General features: G+C 41.8%; 2 protein-coding genes across 2 annotated transcripts in view; both read left to right on the top strand.

Moving 5' to 3' along the window:
* The window catches only part of LOC121915845 (IgGFc-binding protein-like), a 52399-nt gene extending 44702 nt beyond the window's left edge, over nt 1-7697 (top strand). Inside the window, exons 8-13 of the mRNA XM_042440414.1 lie at nt 770-1362; nt 1745-2315; nt 2446-2645; nt 4142-4519; nt 5921-6216; nt 7169-7697. Of these exons, the coding sequence (XP_042296348.1) occupies nt 770-1362; nt 1745-2315; nt 2446-2645; nt 4142-4519; nt 5921-6208 (2030 nt within the window). The 3' untranslated portion in view covers nt 6209-6216; nt 7169-7697. The remainder of the gene's footprint in view (nt 1-769; nt 1363-1744; nt 2316-2445; nt 2646-4141; nt 4520-5920; nt 6217-7168) is intronic.
* Nucleotides 7698-10927: 3230 nt separating this feature from the next.
* LOC121915851 (fish-egg lectin-like) lies at nt 10928-17379 on the top strand. Its single transcript, XM_042440423.1, has 5 exons — nt 10928-11034; nt 12476-12529; nt 13610-13843; nt 14827-15166; nt 15550-17379. Exons 2-5 carry the CDS (start codon nt 12478-12480, stop codon nt 15692-15694), a joined length of 771 nt encoding a protein of 256 aa, XP_042296357.1. The 5' UTR covers nt 10928-11034; nt 12476-12477; the 3' UTR covers nt 15695-17379.
* Nucleotides 17380-17780: the final 401 nt, after the last annotated feature.

Here is a 17780-nt window from a genome sequence, read left to right as displayed (position 1 = left end):
TTTTAGACTACAGCTCTCATAATCCCTTGCTGTTATCTATGTTCCTTACAACTTCTGGGAGTTGATGCTCAAAATATCTAGCAAGCCCACCTTGTATTACAGTGTTAAATTTTTACATGGATTATATTTTAATATTGTATTATGTCAATATATTCAAGTGTTAGTTATCAGAATATAGTTTGAATTGTAGTAGGAATAACAGTGCAGTCTTACCCAATACAGAGTAAGCCTATTGATGATTGTGCTCTTTTCTGGTTAAGACTGCACCCTAGGGCTGAAATTCTATCTCAGTTTCCTGGGAGAGATCTTGTTGAACTCAGTGTGATTTACTTTTAAGGGTGAACGTATAAGGCTATACTGTAAATGGAGTTTCAACAGATTTGAATGTTTCCCTCCTTTGAGGAATCCATGCTAACCCTCCGAGTCATTTTCTATGGTGCCTGACACACTATGAGAACTTTCACAAGTACATTTTTCTTCAACTCAGAATCGCATAGAAGTAAAAGGTTGGCTCCAGACTATTGAAATTGAAATCAATTGAATTATTCTGTTGAAATCATTTGGATTTAAGTTAGTTCTAACTAATTTTTTTCTATTCGTTCTGATAAGACCTAAACACAACTGAGGCTTGAAACATATGGACAAAAAGGACCAGCTTCTGGATACTTTGGGGGCATCATGTGCTGTGGATTCAGCTTAGGGTCTTCTGATGCTTATATTCCCGGCATCAGCAATAAAATAAAATAAAAATATTTTTCTGTCCTTCCAGGCCTTTCCTGCCCACTTCATTCCCACTACGAACTCTGTGGAAGTAGCTGTCCTGCCACATGCCAAAGACTCTCCAAGTCGTGTGATGCTCCATGTACTGAAGGATGCTTTTGTGACACTGGATTCCTCTTCAGTGGGGACCAATGCGTTCCTCATACAGAGTGTGGCTGTTTGCATGAAGGCCAGTACTACAAGCAAGGAGTAACATTCTTCCCCATTGGTAGTTCCTGTGAAAAGAAGTGCCAATGCAATGACAATGGAGCTATTGAATGTCAAACCTTCTCCTGTGGAACTCATGAAAGGTGTAGGATACAGAATGGCATCCAAGGCTGTTACCCCACTGGATATGGAACAGTTATAGTGTTTGATGACCCTCATTATATTTCTTTTGATGGCAGACATTTTGATTTCCATGGTTCCTGTACATACACCTTAGCTAAGGTTTGCAGTGAGAATCCCCGACTGGTCGACTTCTCTATATTGATGGAGAATGAGAAACTTGATGACAGGCCTTTAATTCTTATGAAAAAACTTGTGGTCTCTGTTTATGGATATAAGGTTTCTCTTCAGAGGGGAATAAAGTGGAAAGCAATGGTAAGTGGCTATCATATTAAGACAGTAACCTCCTTCATGCAATACTCTCATGAAAGAAGCATCAACTAGTAATGTGGAACAGGGTTGCGCTCCTGCTCCTGCTCCCATTGGGAACAATGCTTGCCTCATCTTAGAAATGTCATTTGGATGGCATTTGGTTATATGGAAATGAAGTCAAGTCTAAAATGAACAAAACTGATAGTGGGCTCAGAAGAACAATTCAGTTCTTCCTGTAGTGCTCCTTTTATAGAAATAATGCATGGAGGAGGCTGGTATATCAGATCAGTCTATGGATCACTAGCATAAAAACTAACATGTACCCAAGCCTGCTGTTTTATGTTCTCAGACCTAATAGAAAGCCTCTGTTTTGTTCTATCTATAGTTAAATGGGAAATCCTACACTCTGCCAGTGAACAAAGAGGATGGGAAACTCTGGATCACCCAGGAGGGGAACAACATCATTTTCCAGGCCTCCTTTGGCCTCACAGTCCTCTATGATACTTCTTCATACGTGCGTGTGTCTGTGCCTAGCAGCTACCAGGGACACATGTGTGGTCTGGGTGGCAACTTCAATGGAGATAAGAGGGATGACTTCATGCTACCCAATGGAGAACTTACTGAAAGTGTGGAGGAGTTTGGGGCCTCTTGGAAGGTTCCTGTGGATGGTGCCATTTGCTCTGATGGCTGTGGGGAGAGATGCACCACTTGCACTGCAGACAAGACTGAACCATACAAGGCTGAGAGTGCTTGTGGAAAGATCCTGTCTAAATCAGGTCCTTTTAGAGATTGTCACTCCTTGGAGAGCCCGGCTGAGTATTTTGAGCATTGCCTCTATGGTATGTGTGTGACTGATGGAGCACAAGAATCTCTCTGTCAGAGTCTCCAAGCCTATGCACTTGCATGTCAAGCATCTGGAGCCAAGATTGGAGCCTGGAGAACAGCCTCCTTCTGTCGTGAGTTCTGAATGAGAAATAGTATTTTCCTTCCACAGTTAATCACAAAGATTGCAACCCAAGTTGCCTTTCTATGAAAAGGAGAATATTTAACAAATGTCATTTTCCTTCCTTTTTCTTGTCTGCATAGCTCTTAGCTGCCCAACCCACAGCCACTACAAGACCTGCACTGCAACCTGTGATTATAGCTGTGCCAGCCTAGCCACTCCAATCCAGTGCACAAAGAGCTGCTTTGAAGGCTGCCAATGCAATGAAGGCTATGTGTCTGACGGAAGCACATGTGTCCCTATGGACAAATGTGGCTGTATGCATGGTGGAGTCTACCTCAAGGTAATCCTGTGCATCCCAGATACATTGCTTTGTTCTGGAAAACCAGCAAGGCTTCTGAAATGGAAATTAGTGTGTCCATATCGTAAAGATATGCTGGAATGACAATTTGTATAAAAACTGAACCAAATGTTGTGCTTCCTTCCCGGCCTGCTGGTAATCTTGACAGGAGGAGTTGAAGCAAAGTGTGGACCCAAAGTGGAGATGGATGAATTTCTTCAGAAATGTGGAGGCACAGCTAAGGTGTTCCTTCTGCTATCAGACTGATGTCAGATTGTATTATGTCTACAGGGTCGATCCACCACTTACTAGTGCCCCTCACAGAAGGCATTTAGAAGTTTACACTTCCAAAGAATGCCCTCTGTGTATCTTGAAGGCAAAATTTATAAGCAGAGTAGAATTTTTGTCATTGTGTATGTTACTAGTCAAGTGGCTATTTTTTTTCCTTTTTTAATCTCTTAAAATTAGAAGGATACCCACTATATTTTTGGCTAAATTGTAGTTGCCATCTCCATTTTTAATATGTCATTTTTTCATGCATTGTAACCACCATTTTCCATTCTGTAACTCATATTCTTTACTTGTATTTGCTGTTGTTGTTTTAACAAGTATGCATTTCTAATGACTTGAGTTATGACTTGGAACAACATTAAACTTACTTGCTTTTTGCCCTTGGCAGAAAGAGGTACATTTCTGAAGAGGAAGCCGGGGGGGGGGGGGGGGGGTAGAGTACCAAAAATGACTATTCAAATCGGATAACTAGAAATGGAGAACATTTTCATTCAGTTTGCACTTGTATGTTTATGTTCAAAATATCTCATGTTAGGAAAATTGCTCACAAAGATCTGTGCAAGGCAGAACTTTACGTATTTGGAGAATGGGAATACAAATCCATGCAAATTTTCATGGCAGTTGTACTTTGCACTGGAAAACTGAGACAGCCAGATCCATTCATCTCTAGTGAGGACTGTAAAAATGTGTCCTAAGTGCTGCTTCAGCATATGGTGCTCGCACATAGTGCTCTTCAAGACCAGATCTTTTGTTTCTACAGTTGTGTGGCCACAGCAGCTGCTTCTCTTTCTACTTTATGAATGCAGTGATGAATTAACTCATATGCCACTGCTATGGATTTCCTGAGCAGTGAACCATGTATTATATACAGATGGCACTGTTCCCTGCAGTGAAAATATAATTTCTGTGTAAAATATCTTTGTGCAGAAAAAGAATGTGTTCTTGCCAGAATAATTCCTCAGAAGTTTTTGCAAAGTGCAAATGCTTCCTTAGAAGTGTGCAGAAATTTTTCTTTCTCTTGCATTAGGGACAAAACTATGGGAACTGTTCATCTTTGTGTGCAAGTGTGAGAAATGTGATGGTTTATATACCTGCCAGCTCATATCAGGAAATTTTCTTGTGGATCACTCCACAACCAAAAAACAAAACAAAACAAAAGGTCCCCTCCCTCTCGCTTACAACTGTTCTTTTGGGGAATTTCCCAACAGATTGGAGAGAGCATCAGCTCAAACAACTGCACAACAAAATGTACCTGCAGTTCCTCAGGCCAAGTCATCTGCATGAAAACCAGCTGTTCACCTGGGGAGACCTGTGTACTCAGTGACAGTGTGTCAACCTGTGTGAAGAAGGATGGCGAGTGCAAACTCACCCCACAAGCCCAGCTCACTTCTTTTGATGGTGTCTCAGGAAAATATGTCTCCGGTGGCATCTACGAAATGGCCTCTGTTTGTGATGAAAATGCCCTCACCTGGTTCAAAGTGTTAATAAGCATCAACAAAAACCATGCTGGCACAGCAGCTGGAAGATCTGTCTACATTTACTTCCCACATGGCTCCATCTTGGTAAAAAACAATAAACAGATATGGGTAAGTAGAATCCAGGAGAGAGTGGGGCCATGAGGAACAATATGTAAAACTTCCAGAATGCACCATAAAATTTGGATATAGGATATAAAGCCTGTATGGACAGGCCAAAATAAAGGTGCTTTGCGTCCAGTCCTAAGGACTGGAGCACAGCTTTGGTGCAGCTTCTGGCCTCTTAAGATACATGTATCATTTAAACAGCATGCCTCCAAAGTGACCCGAAGCAGCTTTAATTTGGCCTGTCTGTATAGGCCCTTCACTAAAATCCTTTCAGGCTATTTTAATGTTGTCATCAACATGTGATGGACATTGCTAGCTTTTGTCTGGCAGTTCCACAAAGAGCCACCTGTTCAGATGATCTTCAAAACATACACACACAAAAGAGTACAGGAGCCCATTCACTTAGGAATCCTATGAAATCCTAGAATTGGCAGCTTAGGGAGGAACATTGGCGATTCTCCTCTAGAGTAGTCTGATGCATTCCAGACAGCATCCTATGGAGTCCATTTCCCAGTTCCATGGGATAGAACCAAGGCAGTTAACATGCACTATAATTTTGTAATGTGAAGGGGCTCTATTCTTCCTTCTCTCCCAATCACCCCTAAATGGTGATATCTGTTTACAGTTCTGTACCCTAAAGAACTAGCATGAGAAGGCCCCAAGTAACATGGACAGTGAGTGCTATTTTGAGTCCTCTTCAGACTCAACCTATTCTGAATTTGATTGTAAACAAATATTGAAGGGACAAGGCTTACATTTCTGAGCCACCAGTTTTCTAATACGTGTGCCACTCCTAGGCTGAGATCTTACACTGATTCACAGCTCTGTGTGTATGGCATTCTTCATCCTCTCACCACTCAGCCCTAGCAGCTCTGAAGCCCTGGGAAGTGGACCTGCTCTTTTTGCTTAAGGGTCAAGGAGGGAGGGAGGGAGAGCCAGTTTAGATACTGGAGAAACAGCTGGTCTCAGCTCAGTTGTGGGGGAGGATATGAGGGCATGCTCTCACACTTAGTATAACATGCTTATCTTTCCCCTTTCCCTTGGCAATTAGATGAGTCATATCTCCATGGACCGAATCGCCTTCCCCTCCCTTCTCTACTGATGACGTCAATGGAGGGTTCCTTCTGAGACTTGACAGCTGTGAACGTTGAGATATTTTTTTGATGGTGTGCAAAGATTAGTGAATAGTTAGAAAAGTGAGCTGATGACCCTCTACGCCCTGTCCAAGATGGGATTTATGTGCATGCTAGCTACACTTATGCATACCATTAACAGGATGCTGGCCCTAGCCTGTATTTTTTTTCCTTTGAAGATGATGGCATCTGGTTATAGATTTCAGTTTTTTTGTTGATCTATGGGCTTCCACACAACTACATCTCACCCCTATTTTTTGATGTCCTCCAGGTAAATGGGCGCTTGGTAATGCTACCCTACAATAAAACCTGTGAGGGAAGTTCTATATCTCTGAAGAGATTGCTGGATGGAATCGTCTTTGACCAGGACTCTCAGGTGCAGATTCACCTCCATCCTGATGGTGAAGTGACAGTGAAAGTCAAGGGGGACCATGCAGGGAAGCTTTGTGCCACATGTGGAAACTTCAATGGAGACAGATCTGATGACCTGAAGCTGCCCAATGGAGTGGCCACAAAGAGTTTTGACGAAGTCCTTGAATCCTGGGAGGCTGAGGTTTAGAAAAATTGGTAAGACACAGTGCAACTCAGGCTCAGTAGGGAAGAACTGTGGGGGATAGCCTTGGGAGATATTATTTAAGACTCTATTTCAGTACTTTGGACAGAGGCCCAGCTTGCTTTGCTCAGCTTTAAGCAAGGTCTGCTGGATTTCAGATCTGTAAGTCTCACTTTGGTTTTCCAAAGCTTTGTCAGATGGCAAAGGGGAGGAATGCAGACTGTGCCCTCCAAAACACCTATTATAGCAACAACCCACTGAGGAGATTGGTGCTGGACTAGGCATTGGGAGGGAGTGCAGCCTTTATTTGAGTGTTCGGTGTTTCCCGCACCAATATTAGTTTTCAAAGAGCGTAGCTTTGTCTCTTCATGTGCACATGAAAACACTACTGTTTTCATTGCCTTGCAGAAGGGAAAATTAGGGCTGAAACTTTTGTTGACTACAACACAGAGAATCTACCAATAAGTACACTAAGTGACCATGTGTGCTAGGTGCCTGGGTATTGTCCAAAAGAGTGTCTTTTCCAAACGGTGTTCTGACATTTACTTCCATAACAGAACTGGAAGAGACAAGGTTTATAATTCAGAGTTTATCATTTTTACTCAAGAGCAAATTCTCTGTATTGCATCCATACAGGCTGGGCCAATCTTGGTCTCACCAGAAGCAAATTCCACTGAATATTGTAGAAATTATTCCTGAATAAGAATCCAAAGAACAGCAGAGTTGGGTCGAAATAAATAATCCACTTTGAGATTGCTTTAACTGCCCTGACTCAATGCTAAGGACTTCTGGGAAATGTAGTGTTGTGAGACATTTAGCCTTCTCTGTCAGAGAGCTCTGGTGCCACAGTAAATGACAATTCCCAGAAACTGAAACAGAAGAGTTAAAGTGGATTATTTCTGCAGTGTGTTTTCGACCTAGCATACACATTTAATTTGTGAACATGTTTTTGTCTTTCTTTCCTAGTAATGTCTTCAATCTTCGATGCTTGGGATGCTTTGACGTACCCAGTCTTCCCTTTTTTGTAACTGTTTTACATCTAACATTACAACTGAATGCAAAAGGGGTTTCTGTCTTGTGCTGCATCTTCTGTATGTCAATGGAATGAAGACACAACATCAGCTCAACATCAGCTCAACAGCTCAAACTGCTAACAGGTGTCATCCAGAAACACAGGGAACTTTGTCACTGGGTCTGATAGTTTGTAACATTTTTGTCACATTTTTAACCATCCTTTTATCAGTGGAAATATATCTTTGAACTAGCATAACAGAGAAGTAATGAAGGACAAGGGTGACCACCATATGACAGGAATAGAAACAGTGAAAGACATATAGCCGTATCCAGAGGACTGTTTTATAAAATGGACTCTTAGCCTCCAGTAAGCTTCGGTTATTGCACTCTGATTTTTGTTTGTTAAAAAAAAGTCTCATTACCTTATCTTCAAAACAAAAAAACTCCACTTGTAAATAAATCCTTTTCTGATTTATATGAACTATGTTTTAGTGTTTTTCTGTTCTATAATATACATACAAGGGCCAGTGTGATGTAGCAGTTTTCTCTGATGAACACACTTTTAAATGTGAAGTCAAAGGCTTTCATGGCTGGCATCCATAGATTTTTGTGGGTTTTCCAGGCTATGTGGCCATGTCCTAGAAGAGTTTCTTCCTGACGTTTTGCCAGCATCTGTGGCTGACATCTTCAGAGATGGCTGTAATCGCCAGCACAGCTTCCGGGCAACTCAGGGGTGTGGCGTGTCTAAATGCCATGCCCCCAAGCTGGCTATAAACTGGCTTTACCAGGCTGTCTTCTTTAACCCTTTGTTGAGAATCTTGACTCCAGCAAAATTATTCTCCATCCTTACCTGAATTCAATGAAGGAACTGATGTGGAAACCAGTGTGGTGTAGTGGCTTGAGCATTGGACAAGGACCAGGTTTTGAATCTCCACTCAGCCATGGGAACTCATTGGGTAGTCTTGGGTAAGCCATATTCTCTCAGCCTCAGAGAAAGGCAATTACATTATCCTCTGAAGAAATCTTGCGAAGAAAATCCTATGATGGGGCCTCCATATTGTTGACTTGAAGACACATAATAACATGCAACAACAACAATACACACAAATAATCTTGAAGATATGTAGCATATCTTGATTTCAGTAACGCTTCTAACAAACATCCCCATGATATTCTTGCAAAGAAGCTAGTAAAATGTCGCCTAGTCAGTGCTACTGTTAGGTGGATTTGTAATTGGCTGACTGACCAAACCTAAAGGTGTTCATCAATGGCCTCTCTTCATCCTGGAGAGAGGTGACTAGTGCCACAGAGATCTGTACTAGGCCCTGTGTGATTAAAATTCAGAATGACTTGGGGGCTATACAGACAGGTAGCGTTTAGCTGCCCCTGTATGCCCCAGATCAGTGCTGCAGCAGCCGCATGGTTCAGCACCGACCCGCACCACAAAAGAAGCTGCTTTGAGCAGCTTCCTGGAAGGGGCATCATTGGCACACTTGTGCACTATGATGATGGCCCTTCAGGCCAGTGCTATTTGGGCACTGCACCACCCATGCGTCATCATGGTGCGGTCCATGTAAATGGGTGTGTGCCATGATGGTGCCCAGGCAGTGGACTAGGGTTCTCGGCTGTGTGGACGGTAAACCCTAGCTTGCATACAGGCCGGCGTAAACTGCCAGTCTGTATGGGGCCTTTGACAGATTAGAGGACTGGGCTAAAACTAACAAGATGAATTTCAACAGGGAGAAATGTAAGGTCCTGCACCTAGGCAGATATAGGATAAGAAGCACCTGGCTAGACAACAAGCAGTTCATATGAAAGGGATCTAAAGAGTCTTAGTAGACCACAAGATGAACATGAGTCAGCAGCTGCTAAGAAAGCCAACAGGAGTATAGTGTCTAGATCAATGGAAATGATAGTACAATTGTATTCTGCTTTAGTCAAGCAGGAATGCTATGTCTAATTTTGGGCACCTCAATTCAAGAAGGATGTTGACAAACTGGAGAGTTTCCAACCTTCTCCCCCATTTTTAAAAAGATATATTCTATGTTGGAATAAAAGAGAGATTCTAATATCCTAATAAATAAATCTGCTAATAATAATGGCTGGCTGACAATAAATCTGCTTTTGGGGCTTTTTTCACTTTAAATCCCATTTTTGCACAGGATCCCTCCCATGAAATAAACTCCTAAGTTTTAAATGGGAGATGTATAAGAAATGGGAAAAGGGGGAAATCACCAAAGGGGCATTCAAACAAATAGATAGCACATGTAGGGGTAAAGTCAGAAAAGCTAAAGTGTAGAATGAGCTCAGGTTAAGAACAATAAAAGGTCTTTTGGGGGTAAGTAAAAGGAAGGAGGAGGAAATGGTAGGATCACTGCATGGAGAAGATGCCCAAATGCTAACAGAGGAAAGAGAAAAGGCAGAACTACTCAACACCTTTTTTGCCCCAATCTTCTCACAAATAGAATGTACTTAAACTTGAAGTCCTAGCACAACAAAGCACAATACCTAAAGATCTAGGAGTCTTAGTTCTAGGCTGCATCAATAAAAATATAGTGCCTTAGATAAAGGGAAGTAATAGTGCCACTCTATTCTGCTTTGGTCAGGCTTCATCTGGAATACAGTTCTGGGCACCACAATTTAAAAAGCATGTTGATAAGCTAAAATATATCCAAAGGAGGATGACCAAAATGGTGAAGGGTCTGGAAATCTTGACCTATGAGGAGAGACTTAGGGAGCTTGGTATATTTACCCTGGAGAAGAGAAGGCTAAACAGTGATATGATATCACTGTTTAAATATCTGAAGGGGTATCATATTGAGGATGGAGCAAGCTTGTTCTCTGCTGCACCAGAGAACAGGACCCAGAGCAATGGATTCAAACTACAAGAAAAGAGATTCCACCTCAATATTAGGAAGAACTTTCTGACAGTAAGAATTGTTTGACGGAGTGTAGTGGAGTCTCCTTCTTTGGAGGTTTTTAAACAGAGTCTGGATGGCCATCAGTCAGGAGTGCTTTGATTGTGTATTCCTGCATGGCAAGGGGTTGGACTGCATGGCCCTTGTGGTCTCTTCCGACTCTATGATTCTAACCTGGGAGACCACCACATTTTGCAGAACTTTGCCCAATATTGGAGATTGGCCTATCATTGTTCAATACAGTGGGAATCCTAAGTTGAGGTGTGTTTTTTCCCTTCCAATAATAGCCTCACTACAGCCTCTTTTAGGCAGGATAGATAGATAGCATTACACTGATCACAACAAACAGGGGAGTAGCAGATCTCTGTTTGGAGGGGAAGATATTTTTACGCTCTTGAAACTTTCTTACTAACACTTCCATTTTTTTTAAAAAAAATCTTAAACCTAACATTTGGAGAAAGCCCATGAGTTGATAAACAAAGGCCACATTTCTGTGGAATCTCACTTAGGACTAGTCTTTCCAAAGGCTGGCTGTGTTTCAGTGAGTTCGCTGGAATTTGAGGGAGAAACAAATAGTCACCTCTTGGCTTAAGCAGAAATCAGTTGGAATCTATCCAAGGTCAACTTGTTCCCATGCCAAAACCATTTCCCTTTCACGAAGAGTTAAGAGCATAGCTCTTGTCGTTCATTGACTTCATAAATCAGATCATTTGGGTCTTCCATTTGCCCTCTCAATAAACCTCACCTTTGGGACTCTGTAAAGTTCTCTGTAAATTCATCAGAAACAGAGGTCAATCCTTTCCCCTTTATAAAATGGACATCCCATCTGGTAGACAAGTGAGAGAAGAATTGTCTTCTTTCATTTACCCAGTACAAGGCAGGCCTACTAAAGAGCAGAAGGTAAGAGATCACCCCTGGATCATTCCTTTGTGTTTCTCCCAATTCAACTGACTGCAGGACAAGGATTAGGCAAGGGGCTTTCCTATTTATGGTCCTTTCTCACCAATGGCTAGGGGTTCTGCTAAAGTTGCAAATAAACCAAAATGAGAAAATAAGATTTAAATATAGAATTAAGATAGTATTCTAGTTAGAATTCATTTCAGTATACTAAGAGGTTGGAGAAATTAAGGTGTGAGATAGTAATGGTTAGACAGGATAACTTATACAAAAAAGGAAAAAGTTCCGAACAAAGTCCAGGAAGTATATCTTTGTTAATTTATGTTGTGATGTACATTGCAATATGTAGTGTTTATGTTTTGATGTTGTAAGATATTGGGGGGGGGGGAGGTAGATAGTAGTTCTGTTGTTATGTGCTAGGTGCTAGGTGTTATGTTTTAGAAATTATGCTATGCCATATGTATTATTGATTTTAATACTACCAATAAAGTTTAATACATTTGGCCCTCCAAGAGTGCAGACTTGAAATCTATGGACTTGACGATCTATGGAGGGGCGACCCACCACTGAGATGAATGAGGCATGCTCCCACGGTGCATGACCTATGCTTGCACACAGGAGGGTGCCCCATTCATTTCAATGGGGCTGGATTATCTACAAGTCTCCTAAAACATGGTATATGTGTATATACACATACACACACATTTGGAAGACATTGATCTCTCATCCTCAGCACAGATTGATCAGGCTTGGCCACCAGTGGCATTACTAAGGTTGGTGTCATCCCAGTATGGTAACTCATGCTGTCACCCCCAGGCTGCCTGGCACACCCTCCCAGTTGCCCCTCTGCCTCTGCTGAGGTGGGGTTGGGGTGCTACTGCCACCTGGCAGTCCCTTCCAGGTCAGCCAGAGCACCCCTTTGCTCCAGCAGCCACTGATGGGAGTGGTGTGCTGTTGTCACCCAGCAGCCACTTTTGGATTTGGCAGGCCAAATGGGAAAAGCAAGTGACTCCCTTTTCCACCTGGTCAGCTGCCCCATCAGCACCAGAAGGCAGCCCCATAGGGTGCTGCAGCCGCCCGGCAACCCAGTAGACAGACTGCTGGCTGAGTGGGAAAGGAAGGCAACTCTCTTTCCCATCCAGCCAGAAGCCTCACCAGACCAAGAAGGGGCTGCCAGGTAGCACTAGCAACCCACCTTTACCAGCTGCTGCAGCTGATAAATGGCAGAGGCTCCCTGGCAAGTGGAGGAGGGTGGCCAGGGGAGTGTCTTGGGATGGACAGGAGTAACTGCCCCACTGGTTGTTCAACTCCCTATGAGGTATCACCTGGTGCAGTCAACATGCCCCACACTTCTCTAGTGACACACCTGCTTCAGACTTTTCATATATCTGAAAATAAATAAAAATGTTTTTTAAAAAAGTTTCATATGCTACTTCTTTTGCAGCCATGGCAATGAAAAGGATTCTGTTCCTTTTGGCTGATTTGGTGCTTCTAAATGGTGAGTAAATTGGGCTGAAGGATATGTCGAGTGCCACTTCATTTTATGATAGTTATTCAGTAGCTCTGTTTTCCCAGGGACAAATCCTGCTTTCTGATTTGTCGTCCCTAATCTTTGCAGAAATTTTTAGGATGTTTTTCTAACAAAGTAATAATACTAAACTATTTCAATTTTCAGCCTGTTCCTTTCAGGCTCTAGCAGTTATTTCAGAAAGTGAGAGGTGGTGATGGATACATCTTAACCAAATATAGTGCAGATTAATTATTTGGAATGCAATTCCCAGTATCCTCCATGGACATTGACCATGCTGGTCGGGGAATTCTAGGACCTATAGTTCAAATACATAACTGTTCCAACTTCTGCTCCTGATATTAGTACACATGCATGTAGTCTCAACAGCAGGTGAAAATATTTCCTTCCATTTCCATCAAAACTGCTCATCTAGATAATGTTGTGGATTGCATTTTTGTTGGTTAATAAGAGACCTATCAAACCTCAGGAGTTAAAACAGGCGCCTGCAGACTGCCGTTTTTGGATGGTCTGTCTCGGCCCGCTGTTTTTAAATTGGAAGTGGGAGATTGAAGAGCAACCAACATAATACATTTAGAGTACAAAAAAATTGTAGAGATGCTCCTTCAAATGATGAAAGAGAGTTATCTGAGACAGTGACCAAATAACATGAGTTCAGGCCTATATAAGCCTGCTAAATCTCACATAAAATCCCATGGAGTCTCTGGCCCCTGAGACTTCCCCTGAGATCCAGTGCAAGATCTGCACTGGATATTGCCTGAAGTCCCATAGCAGTTGAGCCATTGCTAGATGCTGGGCAATGCCAAAAAGACACACTGGTCAGCCCCTGGGAGGCCTGATACAACATCACCCCTCCATTTTGCATTGGGGTTAGTCTTTATTTGTTATAGCACATGATCTTTCTTACAGAAATATCTTTCATTTATTATGCTTTATTATGCTCATTAGTGGGAAAACTGGTTTTATGCTCTGCTATTGGGATGCAAGATTTTGGTCATAATCTTTTCTGCATGAAACTATTTGGTATTTGTTGTATTCTGTTGTTTGCAGCTCAACTATGCACAGAAATTCCTAACCCTGGACTTCTAAAACAGATTGATGCTGGCAATGGACTTGTAGTTGGTCTGGAGCCTACAGGCAATGCATTCATGTTGAATGGAGAAGACTGGCTCTATTTGGCAGGAGGAATGAAACATGTGTCTGCTGGCATTAGTGGCATATGGATGGTTGACAATGACAACTTTATCTATCGTCTGATAGGAGGCAATTTGGAAAAAGTATCAGGTACTCTGTCATTCACAGCATTTGGCTAAAAATGTGAATTGGCATTTAGCACATCATTAACAAATAATAATTGAACCTCTCTGGAGGATTACTCAGACAAAATAGTTTCTTATGGTGATAAAATTATTCCTAAATAGTATGTGAGAGATTGAGGACATACCAAGATGATATGTGCATTGCAGTTCCTGCCATTAGTCTTTCTTCAAGAGGTGAAAGACTTTTATTGGCCACAGCATATTTATTTAGTTTATTTATTTAATTTATATCCCACCTTTCTCACAGTATGGAACCCAAAGTGGTGTTTATATCTTTAAAAAGAGAATACAACTTAAAAACTCTTAATACAAACGTTAAACTACAGTTAAACTAATTTTGCTTTAAAACACAACTTAACAGCATTAAAAGGTAATGAAATAGACTTAGGCCCCTTAAGAGGCCAGAAGTTGCGCCAAAGCTGTGCTCCAGTCCTTAGGATATGCTCAAGATGTATCAACTTATAGTCTTCCCCAGCAGCCAAGAAATATGGAGAACAATTAGAGTAACTTACTTACATCATTTTAAAACAACAAAATGGCTGCTGTAGTAGGTGAGCAGCTAGACCTGTCATTATATCACCTGTAGACTCTGAATCTCTTCAAGCTAATAAACCTGAGAGCTGATCAGGTGTGTCAAGTACTGGGTAGGAGTCGACACTTGAAGAGGGGAGCATTTAGGCACATCACTTCCACCATCATTTTACTCATGTGGAAAGTGACAAGCCTGAAATGGAAAGATTTCTGCTTGCATGGAGAATCTTAAAATGAGCAAAGATCCTGGGGGGAAAAATCATCATCATCATCATCCATGCTCCAACAGGAACTTCTCTTTTTCAGACTTGTCAATGTCTACATAAGAAAGCAACTATAGCGCAAGGCATTCCCACATTGCATATTGATTCCAACTCGAACAGGACTTTGGTGACTCTATTCATTCTCCTTTCTCAGAATCATTCCAACAGATTGATGCAGGTGGAGATCTCTTTGTGGCTGGCATTAAATCAAACCACCAGTCAGTATGTCTTTCAAGTGCCGACTTCCTCACGATGAAGCCTAGCTCCCTAGTAACCTGGAGTAATATGGATCGAGAACTGAAATATTTGACCTGTGGTTTGAATGGTTGCTGGGGTGTGAACAGTGCGGATGCTGTCTATTTTCGTATTGGCATCGAACCACACAGATGCCAGGGAAACCGCTGGGACTACATTGCTGGTACATTCTCCATGGTTAAGGTTGGGAGCGATGGAAATGTCTATGCAGTGAAGAAAGGAGGGGAAGTCTACCACAGGTGAGCACTTATGCAATGTATCTTTCACAGGAAATGCTACATTTGCCTAGACAATTTGGAGAGCAGTGGGGGCTAGTGGTTTGAGTGTTGGTCTATGACTCTGGAGACCATGGGTTGATTCCCAGCATGGCTATGAGTGAGTGACCTGGGGCAAATCACATGTTCTCAGCCTCAGGGGAAGTCAGTGGCAAACCTTCTCTGAACAAATCTTGCCAAGAAAGCCCCATAATAGGTTCATCTTAGTGTCTCCATTTGTCGGAAATGATTTGAAGGCACACCACAATGAGAACAAATAACTCTTGTGAAGGATGGTAGTGAAAACAGAGGAAAGTAGATTTCCTTTTAGATAATTATTATTTTCACTTCTCTATCTATTGTTTTAGGGTTGGTATCACAGACAGCAAACCTTCAGGCACCAAATGGATGAAAGTCAACAGCATCACTGCCCGTGCCAAAGATTTGGCTTATGACCTGAATGTTCTATGGCTGATCACTCAGGATGACAAGATTCTGCGATGTCAGATGTAGATCTCCAGCACTCCTTCTTGCTTCACTTTCACGGACTTGATTCCAAAATGGTTGGGGTTTTGTGATCATTTCATTTAAGTATCTGTTTTCAGATCTAAAAGGATGGAAACATCTGCTGCTTATTTAGAGGAAGATTTTGGGTCCATTGGTTTTGCATAGATAGAGTTACAGTTGTTGCAACTTTGAAAATGGGAAAATCAACCCCCGCTGAAAGCTCTCAGGCCAAGAGGATTTTCACACATAGCATGTTTTAACCTCATTCCAGCCATTTTTAAAGTGTCCAGGTTTTCCAGTTCATGATCTTGGGTTGCATAAGACATCCAGGCCCACAGATCATTGGGGAGGAGGTATTGGCTATGAGCACTGGGTAGGGAAGAATGTCTGATTCAATTCCATTCTGTTTCATCCTTCAAGTAGGAGAATTCAGGTAACCTGCTGGGAAAGGTCTTCCCACTTTTGCTCACTTCTTTTTCTTACCCCATTTCAGGAAGGGAATTATGTGTCTCAGCACAGCTTTTGCTGTTGGCTAAAAGTGGTCATCCTATGGCTTGGTACCCAATCTGCTCCATAAATAGTTCTGGAAACTATATTATTTTGGTGAACATGCTTTAGCTGTCCAGCAAAATCACCCAGCTCTGAATTTAATCCAGTAGAGTTTAGAGATATTACTTTTTGTGACTATAGCTTCCAGAATCTCCCAAACAACATGCCTTTGGCCATTCATAGTGGATTCTGGTAGTCCCACAAATAACTTTTCCAAGTTAAACTAAGAAGGGATAAAAGATGTTTTCATAAGCCTTTTACTGTGCTCTTTGTGGGTTGTTTTGTTTGTGTCTTCTGTTTATTTTGTAGCCAGTGTTTAGATATTTTTTGTGCCTCTTATTTTTACAGTCCGCCCTTGCCATATGCAGGAGATCCATTCTGGACACACACACACCGCGTAAGGCAAAAAACGCAGGACCCCAAGTCCCATTTGTATGAATGGGGCATGCTCCTGCACACTGTGTGGCATCATGGTTGCACACTCCATTTCATTCTATGGGGACTTGTCATCCATGTGACCTTGAATCCACATACGGCAAGCCCACATATGGTGCTGGCATGCTGTACATTTCTTTTTTGTCTCATGAATTCAATTCCCCACCTACTGATATAAAGGCCAAGATTCTACATTGCTTCAGCAAACATTAATATTCACTGACAAAGTTTTGTTATGCAGTCCCTATACTGGATTCCAATATTGTACAACACACTTGGATCAATGTGTAAAGTGCATGGCTGCCAACCCATTGTGTAATTGCAATGCAAGATGTGCAGAGACAATACATAGAGACAACGTATATTCACTTAATGTGCTTTAATGCACTACTGTCTACAGAGTGGACCACCATGCACAACTCTGTTTATATTGCCCTCAGCTGGATACAACTCACTGTTGATTTGTCCAAGAAAACAATCTGCATGTGTAGCACAATATATACCTGTGTATGCTATTAATAGGATGCAAACCTTAGCTTCTAGAAGTTAAACTTTTATCTCTTATAGAAAAAGATCTTGTAGTATCTTTGAGGTAACTGTGTGAAACACCTAGTATAAGCTTTCCTAGACAGTCTACTTCCTCAGATTACCTCTTACGTTTCAGACAAAGACTTTTTATCATTATAAACATTTATTTGTTTACTGTTGTTTGGATGTCTTTATCACTTCCCAATGATTATTTAATAACAATTTAATAACATCAGAAAAGACCACTGGTGTCACTAAGGGGTGCAGATGTACAGATCGCACCAGGTGACACCCTAAGTTAGGGTGACACCACTTCTCCTCAGACATCTGCCTTTGGGCAGAAATAGTTTGCGGCTTTCACCTGTGTGAGGAACTAAACCAGGACTATGCATTCCCTTTGGCCTAAAAATAGCCTCCCTTGTTTTATTCATGATTCGGGATCTTCTCCAAAGGAATGAGTCTGCTCCTATTATGCATAGCATAAGTCTAAATGTTTTTGTCCATAGCTATTGTTGTATTTGCAGGCTCCCATAATCTCCAGCATTTCACTGATAAAAACCAGGCAAGAGAGGGGTCAAGA

The sequence above is a fragment of the Sceloporus undulatus genome, chromosome 9, assembly GCF_019175285.1.
Source record: "Sceloporus undulatus isolate JIND9_A2432 ecotype Alabama chromosome 9, SceUnd_v1.1, whole genome shotgun sequence".
Lineage (NCBI taxonomy): Eukaryota > Metazoa > Chordata > Lepidosauria > Squamata > Phrynosomatidae > Sceloporus > Sceloporus undulatus.
This window is presented reverse-complemented; position numbering and strand designations above follow the sequence as displayed.

Coding starts and splice junctions, on each gene's coding strand:
- LOC121915851 (XM_042440423.1), top strand. CDS start 12,478: ATGGCAATGAAAAGGATTCTGTTCCTTTTGGCTGATTTGGTGCTTCTA. Junction 12,530..13,609: donor TGATTTGGTGCTTCTAAATG/GTGAGTAAATTG, acceptor TGTTGTTTGCAG/CTCAACTATGCACAGAAATT. Junction 15,167..15,549: donor GGAGGGGAAGTCTACCACAG/GTGAGCACTTAT, acceptor CTATTGTTTTAG/GGTTGGTATCACAGACAGCA.